This window comes from Ochotona princeps, chromosome 26 (genome assembly GCF_030435755.1).
Source record: "Ochotona princeps isolate mOchPri1 chromosome 26, mOchPri1.hap1, whole genome shotgun sequence".
Lineage (NCBI taxonomy): Eukaryota > Metazoa > Chordata > Mammalia > Lagomorpha > Ochotonidae > Ochotona > Ochotona princeps.
In genome coordinates, this window is record NC_080857.1 from 5,400,694 (window position 1) to 5,417,450 (window position 16,757).

General features: G+C 56.5%; 1 protein-coding gene and 1 non-coding gene across 2 annotated transcripts; one reads left to right on the forward strand and one right to left on the reverse strand.

The window, feature by feature from the left end:
- Positions 1 to 777: 777 nt before the first annotated feature.
- On the reverse strand, positions 778 to 8,502 carry GLRX5 (glutaredoxin 5). Its single transcript, XM_058655378.1, has 2 exons — positions 8,146 to 8,502; positions 778 to 1,367 (listed from the first exon to the last, which is right to left on the reverse strand). Exons 1-2 carry the CDS (start codon positions 8,444 to 8,446, stop codon positions 1,189 to 1,191), a joined length of 480 nt encoding a protein of 159 aa, XP_058511361.1. The 5' UTR covers positions 8,447 to 8,502; the 3' UTR covers positions 778 to 1,188.
- A 754-nt stretch (positions 8,503 to 9,256) lies between these two features.
- On the forward strand, positions 9,257 to 9,533 carry LOC118759855 (small Cajal body-specific RNA 13). The gene has a single exon (XR_004996432.2). It is a non-coding gene; the product is annotated as a small Cajal body-specific RNA 13 (non-coding RNA).
- Positions 9,534 to 16,757: the final 7,224 nt, after the last annotated feature.

The window sequence follows — 16,757 nt, forward strand, 5'->3', positions numbered from 1 at the left end:
GGACCCTGCATCCACATGGAGACCCAGAAGAGGCTCTGGGCTCCTGGCTTCAGATCGGCTCAGCTCCAGCCATTGCGACCACTTAGGGAATGAATCAATGGATGAAGATCTTTCTTTCTGTCTCCTTCTCTGTGTATATCTGACTTTCCAATGAAAAATAAGTAAAATCTTTAAAACAAATAAAAAATAAAGTGCAAATGTTAAAAAAAAAAAAAAGCTCCTAATCTCTGGTTTATTCCTCCAATGCCAGCTAAGCCATCCCGGAGGGAGCTGGGAGCAGGGTCCCCATGGGCCCCTACGTGCCGCCTCCAGGGGCTGGAAGCTGGATTTGGGAGCCCAGGGACTCTGAAACAGGACATGCACCTAAACACTAGGCCACAATGCTCACTCCCCAAACTTGCATTTTCATCCGACAAATAAAAACTGCACCTGCTCAGGAACGCCTGTTGGATGTGTTGGTGCAGAAAGGCCTCATCTCTAGGAAACAAAATCCCCAGTCCTCCCACAGCCCCAGGCTGACCATGTGCCCCTATCTCTCTGCAGCACAGCCGGCCGTACGTACGGGCCAGATGCAGGGGGCCGAGAGGACAGCAGGGGCTGCCCCCGCCACCGCCCACCTCCAGCTGGACCAGCACCCTGGCGAGCTGGGCGGAGCTCAGTGGCAATTCTTAGAAGAGGGGACCTGCTCTCCGTCCCCCACCCCAAAAAGCTGCAGGCACCACAAACCCTGGAGCTAAGCTCGTCTAGATTAACAACACAAGCACACACACACACAGAACACCAGCGCCAGCGGTTTATTTTAAAAATACAACACCCCAGTCACCACATTTTTTTTCCCATCATTTTCCCTGACAGAAGGTACCAAAGGACAGGGGGTATTAACTTTGCAGACGGATACGCTGCAGAGGAGTCACGAACAACAATGATTAATTGCTGGTTGGCTGCTGGGCCAGGTGAGGACCAAGTGCTGAGCTGAGAACAGACCCTGCTGACGGTAGGCTGGCGGGCCGGCCTGCATGACAGCCCAGAGGCTGTTAGCTCAGTTCACATCACAATACTTTAGGCACAAACACCAGACCAACTGAAGCCACCTGGCTGCTTGTGAGCCAAGGAGGAGGCGCGAGCAGAGGCCCTGGTGGCGAGGGCTCCCCGGGCAGCGGGTCCCTGGTGGTGGCAGCCGCCTGGCCCTCACTTGGAGTCTTGGTCTTTGTTTTCATCTAAGAGGGCGGAGCGGATCCCCAGCTTTTTCAGTTCCTCCACCAGGTCTCCATTCTGGTGCATCTGCAGGAGGATGTCACAGCCCCCCACAAACTCGCCGTTGAGGTACACCTGGGGGATGGTGGGCCAGTTGGAGTAGTCTTTGATGCCTGCAGGGAAAGAACACGTGACTGTTACCGACATGTTCACATCCAAACACCACCACACGTCACCCACTTGGCAGAAAACACCATGTCCCTTGCCATGTCCCTTGCCCACGTCCCCGGCTGGGACAGCAGCAAGCCTGTCAGTGTTAGGGGGAGCTCTAGAGAACCTAGCGCTTGACCTGCCATTACAAACTGCAAGACCTCAGGCACGTGGAGACCTCACCCCTCCCAGTTTCCACCCTTGGCTCATGAGGCTGTTCTGAGAATCCAGTAGGAAGTTTCCCAGTAAAATACGTGACACGCTGCTGACACTGGATCCACAGCAGGGAGCAGTGTCGGTTAGCACAAGCCCAGAGGAACATGCAAAGCTACTATTTTCCACGGAGCTGCCGCTGTGTCCAGAGAAACACCACTGCTTCATTTCCAAGGGGACCACTGACAGCGACCCACCTGGTAGCCCACCCCCTGTGTGGTTTCACGCCCTGCCCCCCACCTTGTCTCCCTGGGCCGCTGACCGGCTCACAGCTACCCATAACAGTGCCCCTCACCCAGAGAAGCCCTGGCCGCGACTGTAGCCCCGAGGCTCTTCCACCACGGCAAGGACAGGCTCAGCACAGAAGCCTGGGTGTCTAACAAAGGGCTGACCCAACCCTGCAAGATCACGGCCTGAGCCAGGCCAGGGCGCCCGGTGAGTGAGACGGCTCTCAGCACAGGGGACCCAACCCGCATGCATAACGTCACACTCTGCACCCCCAGGGCGAGTGGCCTGTGTGACAGCGCGGCCACCTATTCTGTAGCAGCTAGGGCACCGGGAGGCCAGGGATTGCTAAGCACTCATAGGAGAGGAGGACGGCTTCAATGAAAGACACAGAGATCACTCTCCCAACAGCCCCTCCACCAGGGTGTACACTCCTTGTCAGTCCTTGCAAAGATGTAGTCAGGGTCGGCTGGGTCAGCTCAGCTCCAGTTGTGTGGGCTTTTGGGCAGTGAGCCAGTGGCTGGAAGATCTTTCTATCTCTCCTTCTCTTTCTAAATCTGATCTGCCTTTCCAATAAAAATAAATCCTAAAAAAAAAAAAAAGGAAGCAGTCAGCCAATCAAATGTCAGTGTCGCGCACGCTGCCGCAGAGAAGCCCTGGGATGACACACATGCCCTGCACAGGTCACACGGTGACATGCTCATGTTTACACAGATATTTTTAACCGGCCACGGTGAGCTCATAAACAAACAAAACAGTGGTGATTTTGATGCAAACTGAAGATATGGAATTTGCCCCCACACCTATCACTTACTATCAAGGATTTATTTCCAAATAAAACTACCAGCCTGACCTGTATCACAAGTGAACATTCCCAAGATGGGGTGTATTTGCTCTTCAAAGTTAGTGCTGCCCTCAGAAACAGTGAGTCGGCTGCGCCAGCCTTATCAGCACTCTGCAGCCCTGGTCCAGCTCCTGCCGCAACGCGCCCACCGGGTCCAGGACTGCGCAGGCGAGGGTGTGTGTGCGTGCGTGTGTGTGTGTGTGTGTGTGTCAGTGGTGTGCGTGCGTGTGTCGGTGGTTTCGCAGTGTGTGTGTGCGTGTGTGTGTCGGTGGTTTCGCAGTGTGCGTGTGTGTGTGTCGGTGGTTTCGCAGTGTGCGTGTGGGGGGGGGGTGTCGGGGTTTCAGCTGCAACCTCACCATCTGAGGGAGCTCACAGTTACAACCCTCGCTCCTTCCTGAGAACTGAGGACCAGGTCCCTAAGGCGTCAGCAGATGACATCCCCGGTCCCCAGGTGCTGAAGTGGCTGGAAATAAGGGACAGCCCCTTCTCCTCCTCCCCTGAGGACACAGAAGGAAAACAAGGAGCGACACTGCGTGAGGCTTTCTATGACAATAAAGTTTTGCCAACGTATTTCATTGTGTGTCTACAATTCAGAAACACACCCCAAACGAACACAGACTTGCTGCCTGGGTGAGGCCCCACGTGAGACACCTGCACCCCACACGGCAGTGCCCGGGTTTTCACCTTGGCTCCACCCCATGCTGGCTAGTGGCTAACCTGCACCCCGGGGTGCAGCAGAGGCTCTGCCCCTCAACCGCCTGCCTTCCCAGCCCCTGCCTTCGGCCCAGCCAGCCCCGGCTGTAGGGGACCTTTGGCAGTGAGCCAGTGGATGGAGGAGCTCTCACAGCATCTTTCTCTCCGTCTTTCAAGTATATAAAATACATAAAAAGTGGTAAACAAATCAGTTGACGCCTAGGGATCAGCACCAAAATGACACGTTTAATCTTCAAAGGTTCAACAAAGTTTTTTGAATTCAAATCTTCACTGACTGAAACAACGGATCTGCCGACCACTTTCAGGACGGCACAGTCAGCACCATAGGCATGTTCCGATTCACACCGTGACCGTGGAGGGGCGAGGGAGTGAAACCACCACACTGCTCATGGCGGGCTACCAGAACAGCGTCTTCAGACCACACGGGATTCCAGAGACCGCACAACACTCAACCTGCACGGCCCTGTCCAAACGCGGCTCCCTCCTTCCACTCCACTTGCGCCTCATCGGCACATTCCGGAAGTCAGCGTGACACCGGAACCACTGGCCTACCGCGCTCACGGGGAGCAAGTGCCCCCTGCTTCTTCGCATTTCCAGTAACGTGTTCAGCAACCAGTGCCCAAGGCGCTGGCAAGCTTCTTCAGAAAGCTGCATTTACTGTGCTAACTCACAAACTTCTCCAGAAGAGCTCAGAATCCGGTGGGGGCGGGGAGCAACACTCTCAGACAAGGAAGGCACGATCCAGAACAGACTGTAATGTTGATCCTGTTTTAGGCCAGAGAGGATTCAATGGGGATAGAAAGGTTTCCTGCTGTTACCTAACTATAACAGAGTAGCACAGAGGTCATGTTGCAAAATCAGTTTACTCACATACACTGCTCCACCACCAAAAGCTAACATGCCAGCGTGCTGAGCCAGGAAAGCAGCGGGGCAAACACCCACGGCCAGGACTTGCCCATGGACCTTCCAGAACAGGGCCCTGCAGGACTCTGGACTTTGCTCCTGGCTAGGACCTGAGTTCTCGCAGTGCAGTGAGCAGGGCTGACTCCACTGGGGGCGGCTCCCCTCAGGAGCTTCCAACCACGGCCTCCATGATTCCCGCCAGGAAGCCCTAACCCTCCCTGAGTTCAAGGCCAGCTCAGGCCTGAGGCAGCAAGGTCTGCTACCCTCACCAGGGAAGAGCAAAGCGTGCTGGCCAACGGCTCCCCAGGCCCAACCGCTGGCTGTGTACCCAGCCAGGTGATCACTGATGCACCTTGCAGCCTCTGCTTTCCTGTCTGTAAAATGGGAGTGGCATCTGTCTCATAGATTTTATTTCTTTTAAGACCTTGTTCATTTGAAAGGCAGAGCCATGGGGAGCCAGCGGGAGAGACTGGGTTCTTCCACATGCTGGTCACTCCCCAAACGGCCGCAACAGGCGGGGCTGGGCCGGGAACCTCCTCTGTGTCTCCACTTACCTCTAACATTCTCTGGAAGATTAGAGGCGCTCTAACAGGTAACGTGAGCCAAGCTGCCAGCCGGTGCCCAGCCCAGCACCCAGTGTCCAGTTCAGTGTGGGCCTTCTCTCCAGGCCACTCACCTCTACTGTACCCTCACCTGAGAACCTGAGAAGCAGAAGTAAAACAGGGGAATGCAAGCAAACTACAAATACAGGCCCCCTCACTGAGCCAAGGGCTGCTCGACCAGGGTCCTACTCAACTAACCTTACTTAATCTTCACAAAAACCCTACAAAGTAGGTATGGCCGATGAGAACCTCAGAGCTGTTGAGCCACCTACCCCAAGTCCCGGTGTCAGTCCGTGACGGAGCCAGGCGAGCCAGGCGTCACCCCTCAGCCCTCCCGCATCAGGCCTCCCCCCAAGGGGCCGTGTGCACTACACCCGTGCCTGCTGTGGATGGGTGGGCTGCACACTGGCCTCGCAGCTTGCTTTATGACTAAATGTATTTCTGAAAGGCAGTCATACAGGCGGGTATCCCACTCGTGGTTCATGCCCTCAGCTACAGCTGGGCCTGGCCGAAGCCAGGAGCTTGGAACTCCATCCCAGTCTCCCACATGGGGTCCATCTTCCACTGCTTTCCCAGGCTCATTCGTGGGGAGTTGGATAGGAAGTCGACAGTTGCAAACTGGTGCTTACTTGCGATGCCAGGGCCACGCGCAGCAGCCTAACGTTCTATGCTACAATACGGCCTTACCTAAGCATGGTTCTGTGTTCCTGCCACGTTAAATGACTCTAGTACATTCGTCTTCTAGCACATGACTACACCAGTCTATCCAGCTGTGACCAACAGACCTGGGGTTGCCCTGGTCAGGCCTGCCCCCTTCAGCAGTCCTGCCAGCGCACCCTGACACCGCAGGGGGCAGCAGACTGTGCTGGCCGGGTCACAGCAGTCTACTTCCCGGTTCTGCAGATGAAGTTTTATTGTAAGTCAGTCACCCTCATTCATTCACACACAGTCCCTGCCTGTCCACATGTGCAGCCCACAGGGCCTCTGCTGCTACTCAGGGACCAGCCTCCGCCCTCCACTCTGCCCACCTTCGACTGGCCTGCTGTGGTACTGACTGCTCATTTCACACGTGCACCTGCCATGCGTGACGCCCACACCACTTGGTACCCAGCCTCTGGAATGGGCCATGTGGCAGGTGTTTCATTCAATGAGAGGAAACTGGAGAACCCGGGCATATCCTCAGTATTTAGTAAACATCCCACGAGAGGGTAACAGCCACGTAACCCTGAGATGTCTGAGTCTCCACTCCATCACATTCCTCCTAACTGTTCATCCACCCATCGCCTCCCATACATGACGGGGACGCCTGCCAGAGAACAGGCGTGTGCTTGGTCCCACAGCTGATAAACACATTCAACCACGGCAACACTGGGACGGAGCTCAGTGACTGGAGAGCCTGAAATAGATTCCTACTTTCTAAATGTCTCTTTACATCTATTTGAGAAGCAAAGTAACAGAGTGAAGTGAGAGAGAAGAAGGTTCCTCACTCCCCAGTCACCTGCAACAGTCAGGCCTGGGCCAGGCTGAAGCAGGGAGCCTGGAACTCCATCGGTCTCCCTCGTGGGTGGCAGGGGTCCAGGCGCATTAGCAGGGAGCTGGATCTGCAGCTGAGCAGCCAGGACTCGGAACAGCACTCTGACAAGAGAGGCAGGTGTCCCAGATAGCCGCCCGACCCACTGTGCCACCACCCCGCCCCGGGCTCCGAGAGATTCCAGGGCTGAAGTTCCCTGCTGTTCTCTGATCAAGGGCAGAAGTCACTTCTGCCTCTGCCATCCGTCAGGTACCCAGGAACTAGCACGGCCCGTTCCCAGCTGCGTCCAACAGAACATCAGCCCACAAACCACACACCCTTCCCGCTTTGCACTAAGATGTCAAAAACACAACTTGTCAGCACCTGACAGGGCCCAGCTGGACCGCTGTGGAGTGGTCACTCCCCTCTTATCATGTGAGCAGAGCTGCCTGGGAATGAAGACAGGGCCCCTGGGCACCTGATAAAAGCCCAGGGCGTGGCACCCACTGCACCCCGGTTGGGCAGGAAGGCAGAAGGGCCGCCAGCGTCCACGCATGCTCCGTCCAGCAGTGTCGGCCCTCCGCAGCAGCACAGATGGCGATCACCAAGGGTTCCGTGAGGATCAGCCAGCATGGGGCGAGCAGGGATACTGAGCCTTCAGCAGGTGCTCCTAACAGAACAGCCCACTGACCGGGCCTTTCTAGGCGGCTTTGCTTCTTTTCCTCACAAAAACTTTGCCAAGCTGAGTTCCATCAAGCGACCTAAGGCTGTACGGCTGAGTGTCCACAGGACAGGAGGGCACTGCAGCCTGCCCACATGTCAGTCCGTGTCAGCACACTGAAGAACGGCTGCGGCGGGCCGTCCTCACACGGGACCTGCACAAGCACACCTGGAGAGGCAGGGCCTTGGTCACACAGTCCCCAGCCAACATGGCAGGGTCCCCTAGAACACGCTCTGGGAGGGACAGCCTCTCCACTTCCCCACCCGCCCTTGGCCTCCGTAAAAGGGAAATGTCCCCAAAAGTGGTGGACACAAAGCTGGGCGTAGGGGATGCTACGGGGGTGAAGAGCTAAGCCACCAGTCCAGCTCCCAGCATTGCTGCCTGGGCAGCCGGTGGAATCTCGGCCCTGGTACCGACCCAAGTGGGAGACGGAGTTTGTTTTTCCTGGCTGCCGCCAGGCCAGCCCCGGCTGTTGCAGCCATGTGGGCGAGTGAACCCACAAGTGGGAGATGGACCTGTCAAAGAACTAAGTGTGCCTTCAGAAAACTCCAACGGTGCTATCAGCTCAGACACACACACACACACAGTGGAAATCCACTGTCCGGGGGCCTCCAGGCGCCAGGCTCCCGCACCTCCCTCTTCCGGAAGCCTTCCCAAGTCCCCAAGGCTCCCCTCTCTACCTGAGCGCTTAAGACTAAATCCGCCACCTCGACCCCAACGCCCGAGCCCACCCGGGCCCCCTGACGCCCGCGACGAGGGTGGCCAGACTCCCCGCCCGCTCCCTGCGCACTGGGTGACCCCTGGACAGCCCTGCGGGGCGGACCGCTGCTATTGGACCCAGCCCGTGACAGCTCGCCCAGAAACGCCCAATTCCTCCCCTCGGAGCGGGGCGGGCCCCGGAACGGAGCCCCACGGTGCCCAAGGCCCCCAGGCCCTCGCGCCCGCACCCTGAGCCTCCCGCAGCTCCACGCGCCCTGGCCGCCCCCGGCCGCCAGCCCGCGGCTCTGACCTTGCCGGAGGGCCGGGTCGTCCAGCACGTTGTAGGCCGCGTAGTCGCGGACGCCGTGCAGCCGCAGGATCTGCACCACGGCGTTGCTGAAGCCGCACTGGGGCTGCTCGGGCGTCCCCTTGAGGAAGACCACCACCTTGTCCTTCTTAACCATCGCGTCCAGGTGCTCCGTCGAGCCTCCGCCGCGGCCGCCGCCCGCGCCCGAGCCCACCGTCCGCACGCCCGGGCTCCACAGGCCTCGGCCCGCGCCGCGGCCCCAGCTCAGCAGGGCCGCCGCCGCCCGGCCCAGGGACCCGCTCATGCCGGCCGCTCCAAGGCCCGGGACCTCGGAGAGCCGCGCCGAGTGTCCCCCGACAACCCGCTGCCGGCCCGCCCCCCGGGCGCGCTCATTGGGCCGGGCCCGAGCTGCTCTCTGTCATTGGACAGCACTGGCCCGCAATCACTTGATTCTACCAATCATAGAGGAGGGAGGTGGTCCTTCGGCCTGACTGGCATGCTACCGCCTTGCGATTGGCCCGCGATACCCTCTTTGCCATTTGATTGGAGAGAGTGGGTGTCCATTAAGGACCACGCTGCCCGGCAACAGAAGCCAAGCGAAGGGGCCGACTTCCTTCCTCCTGGAAATGGGCAGGCCCAGCTGGGACAGGCGCTGGGCGGGGTGTCTTCGGTCCCACGGAATGCCGGGAGAGGGTCACACTGGCAGATGAAAGTTCTGCTTCCGGGGTCGGCAGTCGTTGGGTTGCCAAAAGGATGCGCGGGGCGGGCATTCCGGAAGGTGCTGCGGTTAGACCCGGCCGGCGTCTTCCTCCCGCTCTGTTTCCAGGAGCGCCCTGAGGGCTTCCGGAGGGCCCCGTCGCGGGGAGCCGGGTACGGCGGGGCCCTGGTGGCTGGGCCTGCCCGGAGTTCCGGGCCCTCAGGGCTGAGGTGGTCCCCTAGCCAGTGTAAGGACGGGATGCTTGCACAGGGTGGCCGGGTGGGTGCTGGGGCTCGTGGGAGGGCGGGGTCCACCCGTGGCCAGCCAGATGCTGGGCTGATGGAGGACGGGGTCCACCCGTGGCCGGCTGGGTGCTGGGCTGGTGGAGGACTGGGTTGCGGGCGGTGGTCGTCCCTACATCTGCAGTCCTGGCCCCGCGCTGGGTCGGACGTGCCCCTGCGCCTACCAGACTTGCAGGAACAACATGGTGCGGAGGAAGCCGAGGCATGGCCGCCCCCAGGGCCAGCGGCTGCATGTGCAATGTTCCTCGGACAGATCCCGAGGCTGTGGCCACGGGGATGGCGGCCCGGGCCCTGCCGTCATCCATCCGCCAGTAGCCAGAGCAACTCTGCAGTCCAGATATTGTTCGGCAGACTGAGTGGTTTCTGTTGGACACTTCAGTACTGCGACACGTGACGTGCTTTTTTTTTTTTTTTTGGTCAGTTTTGGAAAAAAAGAAAAAAAACATGTTGGGGGAAGTTCCCAGTGTGGTTGTGCCTTGGGAGTTAGGCTTAGGGTTGTGCTCCTGTTTTAAAATCAGATAATCCAGCTCGAGTATCCGCTTCGGCCTAGAGGGCTTCCCTGCCCCAGCGGTGTGGGGGTGCCTGCAGGTTCTCACAGTGATGGGATTCTTAGGGGAGTCTTCCTTTTTTCCAGAGTTGGGGAGCCCAGGGGAATCGGCGGCTCAGACATCGGAACCCGCGACTGCACCGTGAGCTCAGAGGTGGGTCCTCCGGTTTGGTGCTGCAGAACCTGTCGGACCCCTCCCAGAAATCACCTTGCAGGCCTGCTTCTGTGATTGGAAGTCTTTGGTTTGTTTTCATAGAGGCCAGCACTCTGTTTCTCGGCCACCTGGGCCCTTGCACTGCTCACCTGTTGCCTGGGAGGGTGGAGGCCCAGTCCTACCAGGAGGTTAATGTCACCTTCCGGACCACTGTGGGCTCTTAGGGTTGTTGGCTGTTTTGTGATGTCGTGAACACAGCTGTTTAATTAAGGATGAGGAGTAATTACCCCCCCCCAAAAAAAAGAAAGCCTGTGATTTTCAAAATTAAGAGTGGGGTTGCTGTGCTGTGAGAAGGGCAGCAAGGAAACGCTAAGGATGTGGGAAAGCACAGCTGACAGGGATGCCTTTAAAAAGAAAGAAAAAAAGATTTGAGTCTGGCACAGTGACTCAGTGGCTCATCCTCCCCCTTCCAGTACTGGCATCCCATATGGGTGCCGGTTCGCGTCCCAGCTGCTCCACTTCCCGTTCAGCTCCCTGCCTGTGGCCTGGGAAAGCGGTAGAGGATGACCCAGAGCCTTGGGACCCTGCACCCTCGTGGGAGACCTGAAGGAGCTCCTGGTTCCTGACTTGGGATCGGCTCAGCTCCAGCTGTTGTGGCCAGCTGGGGAGTGAATCAGTGGATGGAAGATCTTTCTTGCTAACTTTCTGTGTGAATTTGTATTTCCACTAAAAATAAGTCTTTTTTTATTGGAAAGACAAAGTTAGAGGGAGAGGTGGGGAGAGAGAAATTTTCCATCTGCCGTTTCACTGCCCTAATGACCACAGCAGTCACAGCCGGGCCATGCTGGAGCCAGGAGCTTCGTCTGGGTCTCCCACAGCAGTCACAGCCGGGCCATGCTGGAGCAGGAGCTTCGTCTGGGTCCCCCACGTGGGTGCAGGGATTCGAGCACCCGGGCCAGCTTCTTGTGCTTTCCAAGGCACAATAAAGGAGCAGCCAGGACTTGAACTGATGCCCATATGGGATTCTGGAGCTGCAGGTGGCAGCCTAACTGGCTGAGCCATGGTGCTGGCCCCAAAGGGCTGGCTTTGGTAGCAGGGGAACAGATACCTCAGCTCATGAGACAAAAACAGTAACAGGAGGAGCTTATCTGAGTGTTGAACGATGTCACTGTTGGAGCATCAGAGAAGCAGAGAGGGGATGGGCAGGGCAGGCCAGCAGTGAAGCCGCCAGCCCTCTGTGTAAGTCCTTAGGTTCTCAGGCCTGCTCATGCAAACAGCAAGTTCTTTTATAAAATAAGTCACTGTCTTACCCAGCAAGGCTGGTAGGGGGCGCTAGACTGTTTTCCTTGGAAGCCAGGGCATCCCAGAGCAGAGAGGCTGCCCTGTAATTCCCACCTGCGTGCCCGGTGCTGGCAGAGGCCCTCTGCTCACGCCAGGCCTGTCATTTAGGGCGTGGCAACCTGGCATGGTTTTGTGGATTACAGCAAAGCAGATTAGGAGCAGTATATTCAACAGACTAACAGACTGGTCTGCAAGAGATAGAAGAACCAAAAATTCTGGAATTTCTTCTTGGAGATGACAGCATTGTGGGAGCAGATGGTAAGAGACGGAGGGGCCTGGGAAGCCTGGCGCAGTGCTGCCCCCGCATCCCCTCTGAAGCCCCCAGATCTGAAATCGTATGAACCCCAACCTGGCGCCACATGTAGAAACTCCCAGCCCTGCCCTCCTGTGACGGGCTGCTGTCAGCACAGGCCCTGTGGAGATACTGCATGGCCTGACCTTCCTGTGGTGCCTGCGTGTGACATCCGTGTGGTCTGTGTTTAGTCCTGGGTCCTGGCCCCAGGCTGCCGCGTAAAACACAGATCTGCCCAAATCTTGGACAGCAGTGGTCCGGCTCTGATACAGGACACTCAGTCTGCTTCCAAGTCACCGCGAAGGAGGAATTTAGTCCACAGGCTCTGACAAAGAAATCATTTAAACATGTATGTTTAAGATCACCAATAAAAACTATACACACAGTGTGAAGGGGTTGTTAACAAACTGCAGAGGAGGTCTTTACCCATTAAACCAAGTCATTTTGTGTTTTTAATATTTATTTGAAAAAAGATTGTAAATCTAGTGGTCTACCCCCCAAATGTCTACACCAGCCCGAGCTGAGCCACATGAAGAAAGGAGCTGAGATTCAACCTGGGGCGTCCACTGTGAGCTGTCCCCTGCGCCCCCTGAGGTGTGCTACAGCAGAAGGCTGGGGCAGAAGAGCCAGAATTGTGTCCAGGCACCGCCATGGGAGTGTGAACATCCCATGTGGCTCCTTGAACCAGCGCCAGATGTCTGCTGGGTGTCATTTAAAAGAACATGTGACACGGTGAGCCACCCAGGACAGGAGCTCTGCAAATCCTGGATGGGTGAAACTCCATGTTACCCGCAGATGTCACGGCAGGTGAAGGGACACCCACGAGCTCCGTGCCAGGCTGGGTCCAGAATAGAGCCAGGGCACCCCATGTCCCAAGTGTCCCAAGGACCGCCCAGCCTTGCCATGGGCACAGATGCACGAATCAGCTTCACAAAGGATGTGTGGGATCAGCTCTTCTGGATGAGAGAAGGTTCCAGAAGGAGCACAAAGTGCAGAGTTCTTGGGTGATGGGGGCAGGTGGGAGGAGGATGGGTTGGAGGTGGCTGGAGATAAGGCATTTGGGCATTGGAGGGAGGATGGGCAGCACTGGGAGACCAGCTGGGAGGGGCTGGGGGCCCCAGGCCGTGGAGACATGCAGATGCAGTGGGTGGCAGGGCCTTGGGGGAGTGTGGAGGGGAATGCAGTGATGAGCGCCATCAGAGCAGGAGAGGCCAGGGGAGGACTCACAGCCTCTGGGTCAGGTCACAAGGTCACCACAGCTGCTGACTGAACCAGCAGGTGTTCCTGGTCAGGCAACGACCCCAAGTGCTCCAAGACATGAGGCCACTGGGCCAGTGGATTTGTCAAGCATCTGCTGGCCACTGCACATCTCTGCGTGGGAGTCTGCAGCAATCAGTCATTTGTCACCTGATCACATCGGGTCTGGCTAGCTGACCAAATGCCATCAGTGATACAAACATGCCTCCCCTTGGGCTGGTGAGACCATGGACTGCAGGGACCTCAGAGTGGCCAATGGCACTGCAATCACCACGATGTGCGAGCCACTCACCCCCTCCCTTCCCTGGGGTCACTGCCATCTGCGGTTGTGTTCAGCTCCCCCCTCTTCACAAGCTACGGCCACTGCACCTGAGAGACGGAAAGCAGTATTTGCTGTGTGTGTGTAGCCAGCAGATTGCAGTAAGACCCTGTGGGTTTGTGGAGCCGGGCACCTGCAGTGGCCCAGCCTGTGTTGGCGAAGCGTCCTGCCCCTCACTAAGGGCTGGCCGTGAAGCCACAGGATGAGCCCAGTGGCTGGGTTCCTGCGTGGGAAGCCTGGATTGAGTTCCCAAGACCCTGGCTGTTAAGGGCATTAGGGGGAGTGAACTCGCTCTCCCTCTGTCCACAACAGAATTCCTACACACATGAACCCACTTGGTGTCTACAAGTCCTTTTACCAGGGGAAGGCGTGGACTTCAGAGGACGCCAGCTCATCTCAGGATAGCCCGCGGTGGCAGAGACGCCCTACCCAGGCTCCACTGCCCCAACCTGGCTGCCAAGGCCATTTCTCTGAGTGTCTGCTGGGGGTAGGGGAGGGTGGCCTCTGCCCACTTCCCAGGCATTCTGCCTCCCATGGGCTTCTCATGTCATAACGCACAGGGAGAACAGCAGATTTCAAAAGCATGTCTCCAGGGAACACAAAAACCAATGGGTTCCACCACTGACTGCTGAAGGCAGAGATGTCACTGTCTCTGAAAGACCTGTGTCTGCCACTCTCCCATCCTCCCACCCTTTATCTGTTCCCCTACTGAGCCTTCCTTGTATGTATGCGTGCGATATGTCTTTCAAATTAATTAAATATTTTTAAAAGAAAAGAAAAAAAAAACAATGGGTTCCCTCCTGCGGGGAGGAGTCCTTGTTACCTACAGCCACTTCCTGGCTTGGTCTTCGTCCGGACTGTTGCTGAGAATGGAAGCTCCGGCCAGGGCTCCCCTGGGCACGGAACCTGGCGCGCCCTCTCCGGGAGTCTCCCGACAGCTCTACGGAGCAGGCGCGGGCCCACTTGCCAGATGTGCAGGACAGGCGGAGTGCTGGCTCACCCCGCTCCGCCCAGAGAGACGCCCCCCCAGCGGGCGTGGATCCAGCCAATCTCGTGGCTCCGCCAACCACCCCGGGGTTGGAAACTGACATGATGAAAGCTGCATTCAGATCGCCAAACAAAAACGGGGCGGTGAGCCAGTGCACAGCAGGCTGTTGTTGAGGGCTGAGTCCTGACGCTGGAAAGGCGAATCGCAGTCCCTGCAGCCCCCAGGGCGGGCTCGCGCGCTGCGGTCAGCAGCCCAGGAAGTAGCAGAGGGGGGATGTGACTTTCCTGGTATGTGGCAATTCGGAGAAAGAACACAAAACCACATTCATTATCTGAAACGGGTGCAGCCGGCCCTGTGTATTCCGTGGTATGAAGCTGGAAACTGGTGTTTTTCTTGCTGCCTGTGGGAATAGTTAACATAGCTGAAGGCTCCCGCCCTGCGTGCACGCACACATACGTGTGAACTCTACACACACACTCAGGACAGCCTCCTAGGCTGAGCTCGGCCTGTTGCAGCAGACACATCACACACACAGTCCCCTGCTACCAACGCTGCTGCTGCTGCTTTCTTTCCAATGTGTTTGAGCACTTCATCCATGACCTTGACCCAAAAGGAGCTCACATACATCTCCAGTTCAACAGAGCTCTGAAAGGTAACCTGGGGTGGGGGGAGGGGAAGGGTTCTGTTGTGGCATGGTACACCAAGCCTCTGCCTTTGGTACTGGCATCCCATATGGGTGCTGGTTTGTGTTTTGGCTGTTCCATTCCCTATCCAGCTCCCTGCTTAGTGCTTGGGAAAGCCACAGAGTAGGGATAAGTTCTTGGGCTCCTGTACCCCCATAGGAGACAAAGTTCCTGTCTCCTGACTTGAGATCCGCTCAGCTCTGGCCATGGCAGTCACCTGTGGCATGAACTGGTTGATGGAAGAGCTCTCTGTCTCTAACTCTGCCTTTCAATTAAAAATAAATCATCATATATATAACACATATGTATGTTAAGGATTTATTTTTTATTTGCATTTCTTTTTTTTTTATTATTACATTTCATTTTGTGACACAGTTTCATAGGCTCTGGGATTCCCCCAACCCTTCCCCGTGCCCTCCCCCGATGGTTGATTCCTCCACCTTGTTGCAATATTACAGTTCAAATTCAGTCAAGATTGTTTCATTGCAGCCGTATACCAAGCAGAGAGTCCAGCATCTTATTGTCCAGATACATTCAACGGTTTCTTGGAGAGACCATCTCTGGTCTGAAGGCAGAGCTGGCAGAATATCAAAGGATTTGTTTTTAATATACACACACATATATATATAAAACCTAGGAAACGTACTGCAATTTAATCCTAACTGGAAAATTGCCACCAGACACAGATCTGGAGGGATTATGACAGTGGGAACCAGAGCCACTCACCTGAAGTGAGTCATATGATGGCTGTGTAATGATGCCCAAGCTGTCACACTGTTCCCTCATGGGTCCTTCGGCTGATAATGGACATGAGTAAACAGAGAGGGAACCTAGTAATCCCTTAGTACAAGGTAATTATACAAACTTTTTGAATAAAATTTTACAAAGAAACAAAACAAAAAAACAAACTCTAGTCGGAGTCCTCTCGAGGACCAAGGTGCAGCTCACACACCTTACCCAGGTGCCTCCCCAACACACCCCCCAGCGCTGAGTACATGGCTCGCCAAATCCCTGGGCCCTGTTGAGCGTGGACACGGGCCATGTGGCCCGGCCCTGAGGGACACATGCTGTCTTCCCCAGTAGACGGTGAATTCCTGGAGAGCAGGAGACCAGCCTCTTGTCGGCTTTGGTTGAATTTCTGGAGCCCGGGATCTGGTCCTGGGCAGGCCTGTTAGCCGCCGTGGGAGGTATCTCCAGAGATAAGTAGGATTCCCGCGCCGTGGAATTATACGTGAGGACATTATACATACATACCTTAGAACGCAAGCACCTCCATCCACCAAGTGTTATAGCAGCTGTACTCGGGAAGGCCCAGCCCCGAAACCCTGGCTGTCCTGGGCCACTGGTGGCTGCTTAGACAAGCAGGGTCCACCCTGGCTCAGTGCTCTACCCAGGAGGCTCAGGGAGTGAGCCCCGCCTGTATCCCAGCCTGCTTGGCAGAGACTGACCCAAAAGGTGCCGCACATCCCACGGGATTCCGTTGTACATTCTGGCAAGGGCAAAAGTAGAGATAGGAAAGCAGATTAGGAGTTGCCAGGATTGAAGAGGGCATGGGGTCACACGCAGGGACCCTCCTGTGATGGGGAGGTCTGCTGTGGCTGTCAGTATCTTGCTTGTGATATTCCACCATTGTTTGGCAAGGTGCTGCTGTGCATTGAGGGGTGGGGGTGTGAATCAAGGATACAGTGACCCCCATGCACCATTTCTTGGCTGTGTGTATGAATTTACAATTATCTTAGACCAAAATGTTTAACTGAAGAAACAAGTTAGGTCTGGCACTGTAGCACAGTGGGTTAAGCCACTGGCAGCAGTGCTGATCCCATTTGGGTACTGTTCCACATGCTGGCTGCTGCAGTTCCAATCCAGCTGCCACAAATGCACCTGGGAAAGCAGAAGATGCAAGTGCCTGCAACTCATTACCCATCTAGGAGACCCAGATGGAGTTCCAGCATCCCGGTTCGGTCTGGTCCAGCCCTGGTCATTGCAGCCATTTGGGGAATGAACCAGCAGATGACAGACCTCTGTATCTCTCTCT